At 45.7% G+C, this 20,070-nt stretch overlaps 1 protein-coding gene across 3 annotated transcripts; it reads right to left on the reverse strand.

Moving 5' to 3' along the window:
* Positions 1-11,738: 11,738 nt before the first annotated feature.
* TMEM100 (transmembrane protein 100) lies at positions 11,739-19,799 on the reverse strand. Of its 3 annotated transcripts, none has more exons than XM_063175981.1 (3): positions 19,643-19,799; positions 16,393-16,536; positions 11,739-13,262 (listed from the first exon to the last, which is right to left on the reverse strand). In XM_063175981.1, exon 3 carries the CDS (start codon positions 13,198-13,200, stop codon positions 12,796-12,798), a length of 405 nt encoding a protein of 134 aa, XP_063032051.1. In that variant the 5' UTR covers positions 13,201-13,262; positions 16,393-16,536; positions 19,643-19,799; the 3' UTR covers positions 11,739-12,795. The 3 variants fall into 3 exon arrangements, with proteins under 3 accessions (XP_063032051.1, XP_063032052.1, XP_063032050.1); XM_063175982.1 differs by lacking the exon at positions 19,643-19,799 and adding an exon at positions 16,629-16,697; XM_063175980.1 differs by lacking the exon at positions 19,643-19,799 and having other exon boundaries at positions 16,393-16,686.
* Positions 19,800-20,070: the final 271 nt, after the last annotated feature.

Here is a 20,070-nt window from a genome sequence, read left to right on the forward strand (position 1 = left end):
GTAGATAATTGAATTAGAAATCAAGCTCCAAGTGCATCAAGAGTTTTAATAAACACAAAAAAACCCCAATAATGCTTTGGCCAGGCAACAAGATACCCAGTGACATTTTCCCAGATCTATTAACATGCAAACCTGATACAGACACCAGCCCAGCCACAGAACTCACCTTCATTTTCCTGACTTTCCTTCTCAGTCCTTCTCAACCCATATTTTTTTTTCAGTTCACTAAACAATTATAAAAACAGCTCTTTCAGTCAACAAGAAATAAAAGGTACCACAGTCTCACATACCTGCATATCCCACTGGGATCAGTAGGAGCCTTCAGCTTACTGGGAGTTCAGGCTGACTTGAAATTACATTAATAAAGCACTTGGGCTCATTAGAAACCAATTAGGGACTGAACTGGCTTCTGAAACTGAACCCACTGCAGACAGTTAATCAATTCCTAGTTCTAAAGTGCAAAGAAAGTTATGCTTCTTATTACAAATTACTTTTAAAGACTATTTTATTTCTTAAAGGAAAGAACATTAAAGGTTGAGATTTGTGTGTATCTATACACAAACACAGGTACACATTAACACACAGACGTGAATAAAAGCCCAGGAGAATTTGTCTCATGGGGAGTTGTAGAAGGACCTTTCCAATGGGCACAGTGGGATTCTGAGTGCTGCTTCTGTAGCCTTCAAACGTGAAATCCAGGACTGGCAAATACCCAGCAGTCTGGCTGAGGTGTCAAGCGTGCTGTGTCTTGTGTCCAGGTCCCCTTTTACAGTTTCCTTGTAGCCTCCAGGATCAATACTCTGGAGAGCTTCTTGTTAACTCAGCAAAAGGCAGAACCCTGCTGTAAGGAGCTCAGGGAAAAGCTATTACAGGAGCCAAAGCATAAGGTGGGATGTTATTGGAATGTTCCTGAATAAGTAACTTTGGGCAATCAATTAGTTCCACTTTTGTTTTGGAAAGAGAGTAATGAAACATTACGCTTAGGGCCCAAAATGAACAAGAGATCCATTCCCTCCCTTTCTTGTAAAAAGCCCTGCATCTTGCAATATCTGCTTTAATGGCTCAATTCTGGGCCAGGGATTTCAAAATGTATATGGCTGTCCTCCAAACCTTCCTTGAAATAAGAGTGTATTTTGGTTTAACTTAGAAAAAATATTCTCATTGCGTGCAAATCCCTTCCCTGGCCATCAGCAGAAATTAATCAGAGAGACCAAGAGCTGTGAAGCCTTCACTGGACAAAGCACAGTGGTTGGAAAGACACCTCATTGCATCCTTCTGCCCTGTCACTGAAGGGCAGGGGTACAAGGATATACTCAGGGATTGGCTCAGGAATGATGTGTATTAGCTCAGGTTTGGTCCAGCAGAGCATCAGAACCCAGCTCAGCCTTACCCATCTCTGGATTCTTTGCTTAATCCACAACAACAGCAGAAAGTCCCAAAGTCCAGCCCCTTCTGTGGCTTTTATCCCAAGAAATGTATTCAGTGATTTCCAAATCAAATACGTAGGCCAGGGAATAAGGGGATTGGATACTGAGCTAACTGCTGCTCTTTGGATGCACTCAAATACCAGTTTTTGGAAAGGCTGTGTCTGCAGCTCGTTGTAATACTACCAAGAACCTCTGGCATGGGAACAAACAAAAGAAGTGTTGAAGATGCCAGGGCTGGCTCTGTGAGAGGGCAATTTAAAGAATAATGGACCTCCAGTGGTAAAGTCTCCATGCTGTGCTATTCTGCTGGCAATTATTGAGGAAGTTTGTTTAGGATTTAGGCCCAAGAGCTCCTAAGAGAGGCTTGTAAACAGCATGGAAGTTGAGTTTCCTGTTGGTGATAGGGAGATTGACAGCTCACAGCAACCTTTTGTGTTGTGCAATGACGAGTGTGATTGCTGTGCAGTTCCCCTGCAATGTGATTAGATTGTAATCAAACTGTGGCTCTGCTGGATTTCTTGATGTCTTAATTGATGGCCCCAAACCAAATGTCTTTCACCAGAAAGAAAGAAACCTGAAACTTGAATTCCTTGACACTGAGTAGGTTTAACAGCCTCTAGTGCCATGTCATGCTTGTGGCAAATGAACCTTATGTACAGTGGGTACAACCTATAGAAAGCATGGAAAGATCCGGAGACAGATTCTGTTTTATATTTTAATTTAGAGAATAGGTATAAATTTCTTTTCTCAGTTCCACAAAGTTGTTATGAAGATGAAACTCCTTTTAGAATTAAAAAGCAGTTGTCAACACTTAAGCAACTGTGAGTACAATCTGGGGCTTGTGGAAATCTGAAGGTTGAGTCACTATCACCAGTGAGACAAAGACATCATCTGGTGCATTAAGGAAAAAGTAAGTGCTTTTCCTAAAAGGTAGTTTATTTATATTATATAATTTTATAGCTGTGTTGCTCAGAGCACATTTCTAAATTTTGAGAATTAATATTTAGAGATCACCTACTTTAGTGAAGAGTAAGGCATAACAGAATGACTGCTTATATGTAGAAGGATAATAAGTTTAATTGAACCGATGTGAAAAACAAACAATAAAAACAAATATTGTCTGTAAAAATAACTCTGACAAAACAAAATCAAACTAAATTAACTTAATCAACAAAGAAAAAGTGTCTCATGGAAAGTATAGCTAATAAGATCATCTTGGAAATTTTTAAATTATCCAGAAACCTGAGACACAAACTTGTATTTGACAAACACTGTCAAAATGTTCCAACATCATATGGTATAATACATATGGTTCATATAAATATCATATATAAACACAGACCATGCATGAGAAAGTTGCCTATTCATGCTTCATAAATCAAAAAAGATGATGGAAATAAACCAGTATTTAAGAGCTGCTATTAAAACATAGAGACTTCTTTAACCATTTTCCACAAGAAAGAGCAAACTCAGAGATGGGAGCTGAGTTCTCTTCTTGGGCCCACAATCACCATTTCCCTTCAAACAACCAACACAGCTTTTTCCTTTTTGTTTCTCCCCTCTCTGGCATCAAGGTTGTTCAGTATCACAGGGGAGGAGGCCACTCTGTGGCTGTACATGTTCATTTACAAACTTATAAACCCTATAAATGAGCTGATGTTCTAGCACGCGTCCTTCCTCTGAGGGGAGCCTGGGGTGTTTCTCTACACTTCAAGGCTTTCCATTAGAGCTGCCAGCTCTGCCACAGGCCCCTCTCTAATCTCTCATTCCATCATCACTTGAGGACACTTGTAATGCTTGATGGGGCTTTAGTATAAAACTTCCCGAGGCAGTTGTCAGATGGCCCTGGGTCCTGACCATGACACAGTTCACATGTTCAGGAATGTGATTTCATGCTATGTGTGCTGCTGAACTGCAAGCTTTTAGTTCAGGCTTCATGGTACTTAATCTCTTCCCTGCCAAAAATTGCTTAATAACATCTCTTATGTTCAGCTGAAGTGCTCCAATAGCCCAAAAGGAAAACTTTGTTTCAAGGTGGATTTAAACTTTGCTGGAAAAAAAAGGAAAATCTAATTAGACTACTTAATGTAATTTACACTGTTGTTCATTCTGTCTGTGATGTGCAGGGGATGCAGAAGGGCTCTGCTGACCTCAGTGAGCCACTCACCAGCAAGGCAGATCAAAAATCACCACCTGGGTTGTGTCCACACACCCCACAAAGACTGGGAGATCTAGAAACTAAATCCGAATCCCCAAGCACTGTCATACCCACAGAACAACCCTCCCACTGCCCCCTTTGAGCTGGGGAGAAAGTGAAGAGTCACTTTGCAGGATGTCCTTCACACAGCTCCTGCTCAGCCTTGTCCTGTGATGAAATGATCCCTCTGCAAAAAGCCCATCCAAAAGCAGCTAAAAAGAGTGGCTGAGTGAGATGGAAATAGCAAACATCCCCCACAGGTGGTGTGCCAACATCAGGGGCTAGCAGGGCTGGGGTCTGAAGAGCAGCCGTCTGATTCCTGGGCAGAACTGGCCCCTTTTGCAAAGTTATTTGAAGAGCAAGCTGTGACTGCAGCTCCTCCCCCAAGCACGTCTGTGCTTCAGTCTCTCCAAATCATTCCCCAGCCCAGCTGAAGGTCTGCTGCCCTGTGACCACACTGCAGCCTCCTGCAACAGAGGCTGGCTCCCCAAAACCTGATACTCATTGAGGACACGAAGCTGGGGAGACTAGCAGGGCATTTATTTCTTTCAAATACAGATCTGCACAGATGAGAGCTCTCCAAGTGCTCTGCAAAGCTGATGCCAGTCACATTTTCAGAGCTCCAGTGTTTAACAAAGGCTTCACTCTGGGGATAAGAGCATTGTCCAGCAGAGGAGGTGACAGAGACGTCAAATCGATCTGCCAGATGTCGGTGGCGTAACTTGTACCGAGCCTCCTTTCTCTTTGTGCACTTGGCCCTGCCGCCTGCAACGTGCATTTCCCAGCTGGAAAGGCCTCACACACTCCTATTACTGGGAAAAAAGAAAGCTGCCCAAAGGGAGAAAGTACAAAAGGTTTGCCTGTGCTACAGGAAGCTGGAACTGCCAACAGTCTTGCTGAACTGAGTGCGTCGGCAGAATTAGGGTTTAGCAAGGTATCAGCAGCGGGACAGAAATGGAGGGAAAAAATTTCCCAAGTCAGGCTATTTTCTCTCAAAACCAAGTAGAATAGAGAAATAAAATTCAGTGATCAGAGCTCTTCACAGTCTGGAATTTCATCGCATGAAAAACTCCAAGGTTATTCTTATTTTCTTACTTTCCTAAATAAGGATGCAAATCTCAGCCTCAGGAGTTTATCTGTGCATGGATTTAGGTACAGAGCTTTCATACTTGTGCATATTTCATTTCAGCAAAGTGAAAATCTTTCGTGTTATCCTGCTCTTTCTGATTTTTTAAATACAATGCAGTTGAAAATTAAATGTGGTAATCCAATGATTACAACTTCCTGTAAAAATGAATAAGCAATAAAGTTTACATTTCTGTGAAATGTTTTGACTTAACGAGATCATAGTTTTCCAGTGGAAGACTATTCCCTTGGGAATTTCTGACCAGCTGTAACTGCAGCATTTGGAATACATCTGTCATCCTAGGAAATGAAGGATTATCAGAACCACAGGAGCACAACTAAGCGTTTGTTGTGGTGAGGCTGAGGGATGCTCTCAGTGGTGGGTGCACCAGGTTCCTTTCTCGTTCTTTGCACTTTTAAATCTCTCCTAAATCTGAACGCAGAGTGTTAAATTATTGAATCGGTGCGTGAATATAAACACTCAAACTGTGCAATTAGAAAACAGAAAAAACTCCAGTAGATGGCGCTCAAAAATATCCCAAATTTGCGTCCCTGCTCGGCTGGTGCCGTGCGAAGGCCCGGAGGAGGCAGCTCTGCCAGCAGCCCTGGGCAGCCCCCTCACCATCACTCAGAGCCAGGGGATGCTCAGAGCTGTAACAAAGGTGGGCTCAGCAGGGGCTGGAACACAGAAAATGCACCAAAAGCAAGTGCATTAAGAGATCTGGGTCCTGTAAAAACCCAGCAAAGTTTTGGAGAAATGTTGGGAACCAGGGCAGTTGTAGAACATGACTTTCCAGGCAGGGGATTGTCTGGCTGCCAGTTCCTGTGCAGTCCTGTTGTTCAGTAATGGCCAGTTCTGGGGTCACTTTTAAATTCTGTAGCTCTGGAAGGAGCCTGTTGTATTTCAAAGGCTGTTGAGTAGTAATTCTTCCACAGAAGCACAACTGGTTTTACCACCACCAGGGGAATGGTTTTTATTGACCATTCTGACCAAAGACCAGAGCGAAAGTTGATCCCATCTGATTGAGTCCCTGGTTGGTGGCCCATGGGAAATGAGCTCATGGCCAGTTAATTCCTCTGCAGTGCCACAAAGCCACTGCCAGAAGGGCCTCAGCCACTCCAGGGACACAGCTCTGGGGTGGCAATGCTCAGTGTGGGGCACCTGGCTGTCCTCTCTTTGTGCAGAGGAAAACAAAGCCCTTCACACAGCCCGGGAAGAGAAGCCTCCCCAGGCTGGTTGCCAGCATGCTTCAGTCCTCCTCTGCAGTACTTATCTCTGCTTCAGCATTAGTGTGAGCAAAACACACGTGGGCCTGTGGATCCTCCCTGGTTTTTCTGTCTCATCCTGAGCTCCAGGCTTCATGCTTTCACTTCTGGTCACTTTACAGACCAACTGCACTTTTCTGTGTCTGTGTCTGTGTCCCTCTAGTCCTGCTTGGCATGGGGCAGCCCAGGCTGCAGTGAGGAAGAGATGGCAGCTCAGAAAAGCCACCTCAGCCCCACTGATGTCAGAAAAGCCACCTCAGCCCCACTGATGGCAGCTCCCAGAGGGGCAGGAGATGAGCAAAGCAGTGACTGTGATGTGAATGCTGAGCTCAACACCGATGGTTTGTGTCTTTCACAACACTTGGAGCTGGTGGCAGTTGAGGCTACCACACCTATCATGGCGCAGCTGCTGCAATGGTGGAACTTGAGGGCTTTGCCAGGGGAAGAACAGCTTGTTCTCTAAGTTTTTGGGGGTTTTTCTTATAAAAGACTAATGAGGTGTTGGTCCTATATGCATTTAGCTGCTCATTTTGCAAGAGCTTAAACATCAGCAATAACTTGACCACCTTTATGATCTTTCACATGAGTTACTCACTTCAGCAGTTCTGCCTTTGGGGATAAAAAGGGAAAGAGGCAACAAGATGCTTTGCTTCAAGCCTGCATTTCATTAAACTTCTGCTGTACTGCTTTTTGCTCCAGATTAGGAAACAATTTACTTCCAGACTTCATTAGACTTTCTTGAGAAAACTGTTTATAGAGAAACAGTTTAAGAGATCAGGATATTTCTTTACAAGTTCATTTTGCAATCCAGACTGAAAAGTCCTTTGCTGGTATGCTAGCAGAGGTCATTCTTTGAAGCACCATCATTTGGTAGGCAAAGAATGAAATTACCTAGATAGAAACAAAGCAGAAGTGGCAACAGAGATGGTCATCCATAACATACCCCATGGATTCCAGGGAAATAAGTCTGTTCAGGGGAATCTCAGCTAATTCACATGGATGTCAACTTTGTCCTTTTTTTACTGCGTGAAGCAGCAGATTCCTCCCTGCAGTGCAGCGAGGGCGCAGGGGAGAGAACAAAGAGCAGCAGGCAGTGAGAATGTGACACCATCCCTTCCCACAGCGCTCTGGGCTGCAGCTCTGCTGGCTGGATGTTATTTTAGTGGCTGTGCCTCCCTCCCATGCTGTCCCAGGGCCCGGGAGCAGCAGCTCTGACGCCCGGTGAGCCCGAGGCTTATTCATGTTCAGGAATGGGAGGGTCAGGGCCATCGACACACACCAGCATCCTGCTGCCTATTATTTCCTGCCAGCCCTGGCGTTGCACCAAGCCCTAACATGACAGGTGGATGGAGTTCACAAGGAAATCATGTCATGGGCCAGTTTTCCAGGAAAGCTGTTAACTCTATTCACAAGCCCAGGCCTTCAGATGGAAAGGGAACGTGGCTGAGAAGAGGCGGTGAAGGGCTGCTCTGCTGTTATTGATGGTTTTGTCACAGATTATTCACTGACATCTCTTGCTGCAGCACAGAAATCTTTACCTCTGCACAGTGCCTACACCTTCAAGAGGAGACTGTGGCTGAATGCCTTTTAACTTAAAAAACCATGGGGACACTGCCTCTGCAAATCCCATATGGGCATTCGACATCAGTCAGGCTGCAAAAGATGGTAAAAGAATCTGCTTTTTGCTGAGCTAAATGCTTCCTGGGAAACAGAAAATAAATATGAGGTGAGGATCTAAGACTGATGTTAACCTGGGGACTTAAAATATTTTATAAGGATGAAACTGAGGATAAAGTCCAGGATGTATCAGAAACAAGACTTACGTATTTTTAAAGGTCTCAATCAACAAGGCACACTTACTATCTTTCCATTACTCCATGCAGTGTCCAACGACTGCAGTTGTATGTTCTTCTCTTTCTTTCCTCTTTTTCTGTTTTTAAAATGTAGTAATTTTGATATTAGTATAGAAAGCACAGAAGAATAGTTAAGAGGAAAGGCAGTCAATGCAAAAAAGTGTTTTTCAAAATTGCCATGCTTGCTACAAATGCAAATTTTAGGATGCACAGAGTCAGGACAATAGGGCTCCAACTGGCTGCTCACAAGAGGAAGGATTAGGTCCTGTGTCATGTTAATAGTGACATCAACAACATGAATAAAAGCCAAAAATTCAAGTTGATTTTGCAGTTTAAGACCATTGTTCTCCCACATGGTTTAGCCTGTAAGATTTAGTCTACACACAGATTTCTGCCAGAATTTATAGTTTTCACACCATACAGTGCAGTTCTTGATATGTAATGTACTTCAATATATAAAAGCTCTTCATGACTGGATAATATTTACATTGATATAGCTAAAATGTCATACAAGCTAGAGGCAACAAAGGTATTGGAAATATAAAAGCAAAATTATATCTGTCAATGCTTAAAGGTACTGGTAATATCTATGCAAAATGATGGCTGCCAATATTGTTCTGCTCTTCTTATTTTGCAGCCCATTGTAAAAACAAATTAGGTGAAACCTGCTGATAATATGCACCAACTTCCACCTCAGATACCAAAGGAGCAGTAACCCTGAATTTGACTCTGGATAAGCAAAGCTGGGGCAGGAACACGGGATATTCCAGAGGGTTTGTTCCTGGCCTGACTCTTCCGGATGCTGATGAGCCTCTCAGGCCTCTCTCCGTCCCTCACTCCGAGCTGGTTCCTGTTCTCTGCAGTAACACTGCACATTTGGTGTTTGGTAACAGGAGCTCTCCCAAGTGTCCATGGCAGAGAAACTTAATTCTTGACACAAGTCCATGAAACTATCCTTTCTTTCTCTCTTTCTCTCTCTTTTTTTTTTTTTTTTAACCTGGAAAATTATGGTATTAGAGCCAGAGTCATGTACAAAACACAACACGTGAAATGACTGGGGAATCGCAAATTGGGCGTTTTGACTTGAACAAAATCTAAGCATTGTCATACCAATCTGATTATTATTTTAAAATACTGTCCCAGGCTATAACTGTCTTTGTGTACAATAGCAATACAGGGTGTAGTTACAGACACAATTTCCTGTGCTTAGGGTTTGCAATTATTATTTAAGATCACTGTAACATTTGCCCGGAGCACAGCGCAATTCCTCTATTAGATAATTTTCTATCCTTGTGAGGCCAGTTTTGCTTGTGCAGTGCTGCCAGGGCTTTCAGGAAGGGATAGACAAGCAATTGTGACAATAAAATTTGCACCAGCTCCCACCCAGCCTCTCCCAGAACTGAAACACCATTTGTGGCATTCAAAGCCTTTTCACACCAGAAGGGAAGGTGTTTCTGAGCTGGAAAGTCACTTTGATCTCCACAGGGTTGCATCCTTCTGCTTCTCAGATTCCCATGAGAAACACCAAGCAGCAATCGTGGAGTTCCAGTTGGCTCTGCATCAAAGACTTGGTGCACTGCAGCACCCAGCACCCAGGCAGGAAACTCCAAATCAATCCAGATTAGGTCATGGGGCTCAAAATTTAAAGCAGGAATTTTGGTTGGGTTTTAAGGGCTGAAAAGGATATGTTGTTCCTGGGTGTGTAGAGAGAGAGAGAGAGAGAGGATAATAATGAAAATATCTAAAATAAATAGATTTGCAAGAAGAAAAAAGCATAGATTGTGAGACATGGGTAGGATGTCATTGCTGGTCAGTCAGAAGAGATGATGCTACTGCTTTGGACTGGCCCAAAATCAATGCAAATAAATCATGGGGGAAAAGTCAGTTCCTAAGGCCATGTGACCACCTAGTAATGAAACCTTTGAAAACACCTTCAACAGCCTAAAACTCTCTGCCTGAACTGCTCACAACCTCTGCTTTGCTCCTGCAGGACACCAGGATCAGATGCTGGGATTCTCCCACATAAAATTACTGTTTTGCTCCTCTGAATGAAGGACAAACAAGCCTGACTGTGCACAGCCTTTCATTTGCTTCTTGGGATGAAGATGCTTGTGCATGTACCTGATCTCTAAAGGACACAGACGATGCTGCTGAGCTCAGCAGCCCCTCTCACCCAGAGGCCTCCCAGCCTGTCCAGTTGGGTGGTGCTCAGGGGAGCACGGTGTGCCTGAAGCTTTGCTGTGCCAGGGTCACATCCAGGGTCACTGCAGTGTGTCTGTCCCTGCACACAGGCTGGGTAATGCCCAGGTGCCCACAATTAGCAAGGCAGAGGGTGATCCAGGAATTCTGCTGTGTCCTTGCCTATGCACTGCAAAAGTCAAAGAGAGCAGAGATAAGGAAAGGGAAATCATCTCTAGCAGCAGCAGAGCAATTCTTACTCACTCCTATTTACCCTTCCTGAAAAAAAACTGCTCCAAATCCCCCATCATCTCCTTTCCACTGAGTTTGGCTTTTCTTTTTTGACTTGGAGCTGAGCCTCACCTTGTACCTGTACCTGCCTTTCACAGCAAGCTCAGCTGTATCACAGTGATGGCCAAAGGAGGACCCATGGGTGGGAAAGGCTTCTGGAGAGGGCAGTGGGCAGCTCCTGCTCTGGGCTCAGCCTAGGGAGCCAAGCTGCCACACACTTAATGGAAATCACTGCATCTCTGCAGCCCCTGCAGTTCTCTCCTCAGCAGCCCCCGAAATTCCACTGACAAAAAAAGAAATGGGGAGGGGAGAGAAGGAGTCAGAAAAACTATTGTGTTCCCAGGGAGGGAAAAAAGATGAACAGCTCTATTTAGCTTCTCCAGCTTTGCTGATGTCAATCACTTCTCTCATTTTAAACAGGAAAGGCACCACTTTAGTCCACCTGTTCCATTATTTATCATGCTATGCGTTTCCCATGAATTGTCACTCATGCAAAACCTGTACATCGTAAGGGGACACCCTAATATTTTTAATGACCTTAAGCAAAGTGATTGACACTAGACACCGGTGTCAGATGTTCTGGTGACGCAACATGTTCTCCTAGCAGCAGGAAAGCTTCCTGCCGTGATTAACTGAGGGCTATGGAAGTGCTAAAATGTGTTGTCAGCTTTCCTCTGATGCAAGTGATTTTATTATAGCGTCTGGTAACCATGGAGTGTGGCAACGCAAATACTGACCCCAAACATCCCCTCCTGCACATATAGCTCACTCTATTTAAAACACAAGGTGCAGCTTGCAAATCCAGGGATAAGTTATGGATGTAACAAGCTTAAAGCATGGAGGGCAGAGGAAATGGTGGCACCTAAGCCATGATTCCTGGTGGTTTCAGCAGGAGGAGTTTAGGGATCCAGGATGAGGTGCAGAAGGAACCCCCTGCAGCACCCCTTTGGCAGGTGGGCTCTGCAGCAGCATCACCAAAACTGTCCTGGCTGCCAGAGGCTCTGAGGGCACAGAGAAGGCACAGGCCTGTCTCACCTTGGTAGTGGAAAGCAAAAATCACACCCAGCCCTTCTGAGTCTGGAGAAAGTAAGGAGGAAATTAAAAGAGAGGAAAAATAGAAATATGGCTCCATGCAGCCCCTTTGCCTTCTCATACACGCCAGGGTGGAAACCTGTGACTCAGCTCAGCACCACTTGTCCTTCAAGAAGGAGAAATCATGTTCTGTTTTGCTTCAATTTGGGACAAGCCTGTCAACAATCCATTAGCTGAGAAAAGCTGGAAGACCTCTACAACACAAGAGTTACAGAATCAACACCTCAGCCACAAGCGGGGGACACCTGGCACCTGCTTTTCATGAAGATTTGTAATCCCAAAGCTCAGTCAGCAAACACTACACATAGCTTTGCTTCCACAAGTTATTATTAATAGTTATGTCTCAAACTGACTGTGACAGTGAGTGTCTGCAGAACTGTCTGCTATGATTTTTCAATAACAGAGCTGTTAATCAAGCTGCAGAAGGTTGGACTATCAAACCAAAGTCCAGAGGCTGCAGAAGTTTCTGTAAGAGATCAGCAGTACATGTGTTCACAGTTATTGTCACAGGGGTTGTTCTACAAAAATAGAAATATAAAGCAGTCAGAATTGAAGATACAAGCTATCTTGATAGCAATAAAGAAATATTTTCTAAAGGTCCAGCAGCACTGGATATTATTTTAATGAAATTTATTTTTTAATTTTTATAGCAAAATAATCAAAAGTGCTAAACCTGACCACTTAATTTACAAAAATTCTCATGTTTTAAGCTATGATCATACCTTGTTATTTAGGTTAAACAACATAATTACACATTTCTACTGATTTCTATTCAATACTGAAACAAAATCAATATTAGTTGTTTTAAAAAAGGGGGAAAGTACCACAGGTATTGGGAGGGGGAAGTTACATAAAATATAAGAATCAGCTTATTGAGAAAGTTGCAATGTGTTCTTATTGCTTTTTTTTTTTTTTTTTCAGCTACAGTTTAAGTCCCAGATACTCTGGCCATAAGCTTGTAGTCACTTCAAATGCTATGACTTCTCCCTTGGTCAAATGTCAGTGTTTTAAGGAGACCTCTGGCATTTCAAGTCAATTCAAATTATTTTCTCAGTTCCCACACGTTCCCTTTCCAACACGATCAGCATGTTGGAGAATGCAGTTAGGATGGCTGCAGTTATGTGACACAGTTTTCTGTGAAGGAAAAATAGGTTTTTCTCTGTCTTGAAAAGAATCACTACCAAGTCTGCAGTAAGAAATATATTGAGAGCATTTGCAGAGTTGTTACAAGTATTTCTCAATCCGTTCCATTTTCATTTCAGTTCGTTTCCACAGTTAAATTAAAACCTGCAATCTCTCCTACTGATAAATAGCCAAGTTGACTTACAAAGGTTCTGCCTTCTGCCCAGCCTTCTCCTGGCCGCCTTTAGCCAAACAAGGTTCGCTGGTTCGCCACGAGCGCCGTCTGGCTCTCCCGCCTCTTTGCCTTCTTCTTGTGCTGCCTGATCTTCCAGCACACGGCGCTGGAAGCCAGCAGAACGAGTCCCGAGGACAAGAGGACCAGGCCAAAGACGGAGATGATGGAGCCATGGGAGTTGAAGATGTAGGCGACGGCGGTGACCACGGTGCCGGCGATGAGGATGACCACGCCGAAGGGAATGGTGCAGCGGTAGCAGGAGAGCTCGGCTCCCCCCGTGGCTGCCGTCAGCTGGCACTCGCTGACCAGAGGAATGGTGGTTATCACACAGTCATTGTTGTTGCTCTTCTCTGGGGGTACGGAATCAGGGAGCTTTGGGGTGCCCAGGATCTCTTTGATAGGCTCGTTTGTCATCTTGACTGTCTTGACTCGGCCCGTTCTTAGGCTAGAGCAGGCTCTGCTGAGCTCGTGCTGCGCTGTGGAGAGAACAGCGTGAGTTCAACCAATAATTACCAATTACGTGTAAGACAAATGGGGACACAGAAGTATCCCCTTGGGATTACAAGCAACCAGACATTCAGACCCCACAAGGATTTATGCACAAGATCAACAGTGACACGACTGATTGTGAAGGATCTGAATCACTTCTTGTAGTAGTCAACAATATGTATGTAAGTTCTGGAAATAACAGAGTCACAGACCAAGACAGGCACCAGCATTAAAGTGTTGTGGGCTAAACCCTACATTAAGTTACATCCTGAAGTCAGCATTTCTGGACATAATTTAGATTTCAATGGCATTACATTTTCTCACAAACAGGTGAAGTTCACACACTGTTTTGATTTTGGCTCACACACTTTTCACAGTTTCTTTATACACCTGCACACAATATATTACACAGATTTGCTCCACTGCACATCACAATAACATGGTCAAGTATTAGCCCAGCAAAAACCAGGATGAACAGTGAGCTCTTTCTCAGTGCAAGTGCGACTTAGGGAAAAAATTCGAATGGTCACGACAAGGTGTAGAAGTGGGGGGAGTGGGGATGCAAACAGATTTCTGCACTCAGCTCAGCTCAAGGCTAGTGAACCTCCAATATCAATGCCAGACTGACAGCTTGCCATTTACACTGGCTTCATGCAAAAGCAACAGGTCTCTTGTAAATCCCTGAAACCACATCCCTGTTACTGTGGGAGGTAGATTTACCATCATATTCACTCATCTCAGATAGAGCAGGTTGTTTTCCTCCTGTTTCCAGACTGTCAACACACTCTCAGTCCTGAAGGCATGCTCAGTTTGACTGCATCTGCACAGGACACAAACACCTTCTGGCTCTGGGCCCAGGGAATAATCAGAGCCCACCTGCTCAGAGCAAGAGGAGCTCATAGCCCTCCACCACGCCAGAGCTCGGCCTTGTCTCCGGGGCTCTGGGGATGTGGGGTGACTCTGGGGCCTGCAGTGAGCTCTGCCAACACCGAGGCTGCACACATGTGCTGTCCTGGCCCCAGCTCAGTGCACCCCAACACACACTCCAGAGACTGGGACACTGGGGAGCCACTGGGGAGCCACTGGGGAGCCACTGGGTCCCCCCTGGCTGTCCTGCTGTAGCAGCTCCCAGCACTCCTCCACCACCCTGGCGTGGGCTGTGCCTCTGTTGCTCTCATGAGCAGCACGATATGCAGCTCAGAGAACAAGGAAGAGCGTTGGCAGTGCAGTAATGCTTTTATCACTTTTATCACCTTCACATCTGTGACTAGGAAGTTAATTGCCAGATACTAGTATTCTCCTTTTCCTTTCCCACCACTCCACCCTTGTTGCTAAGATATATTGCTCATTGTGGAGAGCCCTTGGTTTTATGTCTCAGTACCTCCTATAACTGACTGTGGGTTTTACAAGAAAGAGGATTTCACTCTTTTTTAAAAAAATACACAAGCACAAACAGGCTAAATGCTGGATATAGAGTGTTTGCATACAAAGTCCCCTTGAACCCTCAAGAGAGAAGAAAAGCCCAGATCTGGTTTGCTAAAGCTTTTGTTGTACTGCTCTGGGAAGAGTGCTCAGCTCCCTGTTGTATCTGCCGTGCAGAGCTGCCTGTGGGCTCAGCCCTGCCAGAGGAGCCTGTCCTTGCTGGGCACACACAACACACCCAAGCACACACAGTGACAGCCCAAGAGGCATCAGCACACACTGAAACACTCTGATCACCAGGAAAGACTTTTATACTGTGAGGGTAACTGAGCACTGGAACCTAGTGAAGTTTTGGAGCCTACCCTCGAAGTAATCCAAAGCCATCTGCACAGTCAGCATTGCCTAGGAGCAATAGGGGGTCAGACCATATGACCCCCAGAAATCCCTTCTAACCACGACCATTCAATGATTCTGCCTGTTTCTGTGAGAGCACTCGGTATCTCCAAGGTTATATCTGCATCTCCAGTGTTATACCTGTGCTGACACCTCAGATATCCTAAATTCTCCTAGGTTCGGTAGCTGTGTTCTTTGAGTCACAATTCATGGTTAAATGCCTTTTAAATCAGACAGAAAGAGCCCAGGAAAGCCATGGGTTTGCTCTTGAGTGTCATTAATCTGTTCCCATGTGGATCTGAGCCCAAGTTCTGCATTTTCAATAATGATTGACCCAGCAGAGAGACGTACACTGGTGCCATTATGTTGCTGCACTGCTTATCCATAAAACATTACAGAAGTTCAGCATAACATAAGAATGTGGTCCCTAAATATCACCTTTTTTTAATATTATCATTCAATTAATATAACATTTTATTACCAAGTTTGAGAGAGAAAAAATTTAAATATTTTGCATATAAAAGGTCTATTGGCTCAAATACACTGTAATAACTATTCAAAAGTCCAAGAACTCTAACAGTCACTGAATTAGGGAACTGCCAAATAACTTGAAAAAGCCCACAATATGCATTATTATTCTGAAAAATTTTAACCTCTAATCAAAATGTATTTACTCCTGTCTCTAAAGTCCTTGTCCCTCTGCTTCAGCTGCATCTTCAATGAGCATTAAATTCTCCTAGACCTCCTGTACAGAGATTTGTGAAGAAAGGAGATATATTTATACAGTCAAATTTATCAGGAATAAAAAAATATTGTAACCTATAATAATTAAGTCAATGGCAAAATATCTGTTGATTTCTGAGGAGCACAGTTTTTTTCTGGAGTAGGATGCAAGAAGGCAGGCATTCATATAAAACAAATAAACAACCCCCTACTCAAATACTATTAAATTAAATAAACAACAGAACCTATTTGAAGTGTGAGCAAAGGTATCTAGCCCTAGAAAAAAGGGCACTGGATCCTCATTGCCAGCAAAGTCACTTCTGACTTAAGCCAACAGGTGATTTGGTTCAAGTTTCAGGGTAAGAAATTTAGGCAAAGACACCCAGCAACACCAGCATCCTCTCACTAATCACACCACAAGTACTATCTTAAGGAGCTGCTTTGAGTTGGAGGAAGAATGTGCTTCTGTGGCAATCTCTGGCTAACCCTGGGTAAAGGGGAGAGAAAAATTTTAGCCGCTAAAAAGGGTAAATTTAGATGTATCAAAACGACATTAAATCCATCAGCATGCACACCTACCAGATCCAGGAGAAATCCATGGTCAAAGAGTGCTGAAGATGTCTTGTGTGACAATTCAAGGCAGACAGAGCTGCTTGAGTCTTTGAAGCGTCAGATATTGCTGAGTGATGAGCTGGAGGTGCTGATATTTAGCATGGAAGTTCCCTACAAGAAAAGTTGTTGGATATTTATCAGCTTCTTAAGAATAAAAGCCTTGAGTGTAAAGCTTCTGCTGTGGGCTGACTCCTGCTCCTGACCTAACCAAAGCAGGAGATGTTCTCCCTCTGGCTCTCCTGGTGGCCTCTGCCTCTTTTCTTGGAAGCAGCCACCCATTTCTGGCCCAATGGAACATTTTCCTTTGATGCTGTGACGTCCCAGTGGCGAGTATCATAACCCAGGCATGGATTATGCCTCCACAGAAAGAGCCAGGCAGGACAAGGCAATGCACAAGAAATATTGTAGATAAAAATCTTATTTAACTTAATTTCTATTGCTCACTCCACCTGTGTGAATAATGACTCAGAATACATGGGAGTTTGTCTCTTCTATGAGTCCAATTTCTTTGAGCAAATCACTCCATCTCCCTGCTCCTCAGACTTCCTAGCTGTGAACTGACTGCGACAACACACCAGTAAAAAAACCTGTTAGATCTCTTCCACTATAAGAAAACCTAAGTAACATAATCCCAAAATCTCAGAATAAAAAAAGGCAGAGATTTACACAGTCCAAGAACTCTCTGTAATAAACACAAGTCCACTGTATTTACTATTGTTCATTTCTGTTCCTGGATTTTTAAAAACAAGATTCATAACTTCACGAGGGACAAGGGGGACTCTGCAGCAGGGCAGTGACAACTCTGCAGAGAGCAGAGCGATGGAAATTGTTATCAACTGCAGAAACAGCTGTGAAGTCACCAGGCAGCTGGGTAAAACACACAAAGCAGCAGATCTATGTTGCTAATCTTATTTGACACTCTTTCTAGAAGTGTATGATCACGGGAGATGATTTCAACATGGAAGCAGGAGTCCTAAGTGGGGATGAGAGTAAATTCACGAGAATAAGTTTGTATAACATCAAACTTTGAGGGTTTTTCTGTTTTTAGACCCTGCTAAGATTTCACAAACACAAACTTTTACAGGCACAAACTGCTGCTGTTCTCCAGATGATCCTTGGAATAAGCCTGTGACATTGCCAAAGTATATTTAGCTGATTATTGAAGTTAGCTAATAATAAGGAAGTCTACTTGCTTATCTCATTGATTATATTCTTTTCCACAGGACCTAGAAATGAGTTTAGCTTTCTGAAAAGTTTGGAGGGAATGCAGGAAAAAAAATCCTGACTTCAGATATATAATCTAGATTTCATTAAAAGAAATGCAGACCTCTGAAATGTGCTTGCAGTCAACTTCTACTTGGATTACAGCAAGGTTACATTTGTTTGAAAGCTCTTGCCAGCACGATTGTGCCCCCTAAGCCACTCTGACAGCATCTTGCTTGAAAAAATTATTTCCTTGTCAGTTATTTATTTGTATTTATCCCAGACTGCACCCAGTTTAAATATTTTTATTTCAAATTAATGTCTTTATAAAAAATTCTCACAGAGCAACTTCTTAGAGTTGAAACTTCTTCCCTTCTCCTTCCCCCTCTCACCACAAAACTGAGAAGCAGAAACACATGAAATCTCTACATGAAGCTTCCAGCGTTTTAACTCGGAATCATTTCAACGTGGTGCTCTCTCAGGAGGCTCCCACATATGGAGTATCTCTGTGCAAGGGCAAAGAGCCACTACAACCCTTTCCTCCTTTTCATATTTTACTTATGACCAGTGGGACACGTTTTGAGTTTTCCGCCTTCAAGCTCTGGACCGGGTTCTCTCTATCTTACAACACTTCAGGCACCCTTTTTTGCTTATGTAAAATCCCAAAAAATCATAATGCTCACACTTCACACCATGGCTATGCATTAAAGTGACTACGGAAAATAGCGTCAGGAGTCCCTCTGTCCCGAGAGGAGAGCCTGAGTTCATTCAGAATTCAACAGACTACAGTAATCCTCAACACAACCCCGCAGCTCTGCCCAGGTGAACGCTCCTGGAAATACACAACCAGAATTTGTTCTTACAGGACTTCGGGACCATGCCCTGAGCTACAGAGGCAGCAGAAGAACGCATTGCCTCCATATCAGCTGCCTCAGGATGCAGCAAGTTTCTCCCACCAAGTTTTTAAGTAAAATCATGAACAGATTTAAACTCTCGCACCTTTTTCGTTTTCCCGGCACAGCCGAGGTGTAGGATGGGAGCCAACCCAACCCCTACACAAACCAACTCCGTTATGCCCCAGTTGCAAAACTTTCGAACGCGCCTGCTGCACGCCACACACACACCTGGGCTAAAATCCTCATGCCCCCGAGCACCTCTGAGAGACGGCAGAGGGGCGAGCAGGCGGGGAAAGCCCTGTGCCCGTACAGCCCTGCGGAACCGGGGGACACCGACCCGCACCGGGAGCGGCTCCGGCTGCCGAGCCCCCCGATGCTGGAGGCGGGGACAGCCCTGTGCCGGAGCGGAGCCCGAGCAGCCCCGGGGAGCCGGGCACGGCAGCCGGAGCTCCACGGGCACAGGAGCCGGAGCTCCACGGGCACCGGAGCTCCACGGGCACGGCAGCCGGAGCTCCACGGGCACTGGGACCCGGAGCTCCACGGGCACAGGAGCCGGAGCTCCACGGGCACCGGAGCTCCACGGGCATGGGAGCCGGAGCTCCACGGGCACCGGAGCTCCACGGGCACGGCAGCCGGAGCTCCACGGGCACGGGAGCCGGAGCCCCGCAGACAGCGGGACCCGGAGCTCCACGGGCACAGGAGCCGGAGCTCCACAGGCACAGGAGCCGGAGCTCCGCGGGCACCGGAGCCGGCGGGGGCGCGGCCGCGGGGCGTGCGTCTCCGGGGCTGCCAGCGAGGTGAGCCGTGCCAGTCCATGCCACAGACTGGGCCACTGTGCCATAGCATGGGCCACTGTGCCCTAGCACGGGCCAGTGTGCCATAGCACGGGCCAGTGTGCCATAGCCTGAGCCAGTGTGCCATAGCATAAGCCAGCGTACCACAGCACGGGCCAGTGTGCCATAGCATGAGCCAGTGTGCCATAGCATGAGCCAGTGTGCCATAGCATGAGCCAGTGTGCCATAGCATGGGCCAGTGTGCCATAGCATGAGCCAGTGTGCCATAGCATGAGCCAGTGTGCCATAGCGAGCCGTGCCCAGCGAAGCCGAGCCGTGCCTTACCTCCTGGCCGCCGGGCGGGACTGCGGCGGCCACCAGCCCGCAGGCAGCATAAGAGGGGTTGCAGCTCGCCGCACAAGGGACTGTAAACAAAGTTCTCGGTGAGAGCGAAACAATTAAGGGACCGGAGCAAATTCAGCGGCGGGAGCTGCGGCGGGCGGGGCGGCAGCGGGACGGTGCCGGGGGCGGGGGGGCCGTGAGGGTGTCCGGGCTGGGCCGGGCAGGGGCCGGGCCTCTCCCTCCGCCCCGCGCCGCTCGCTGCCCGCCTCAGGGATGCGCACGGCGGGGACAGCGCCGGGGGAGGCTCCGCACTGCGCCCTGCCCGCCGCAGTCACACACACGGGCCGGGGGCGCGTCCTGCAGCCCCTCTGCCCTCCCGCAGCCCCCTGTGCCCTGCCGCAGCCCCCTATGCCATCCTCCAGCCCCTCTGC

Source organism: Melospiza melodia, chromosome 24, assembly GCF_035770615.1.
Source record: "Melospiza melodia melodia isolate bMelMel2 chromosome 24, bMelMel2.pri, whole genome shotgun sequence".
Lineage (NCBI taxonomy): Eukaryota > Metazoa > Chordata > Aves > Passeriformes > Passerellidae > Melospiza > Melospiza melodia.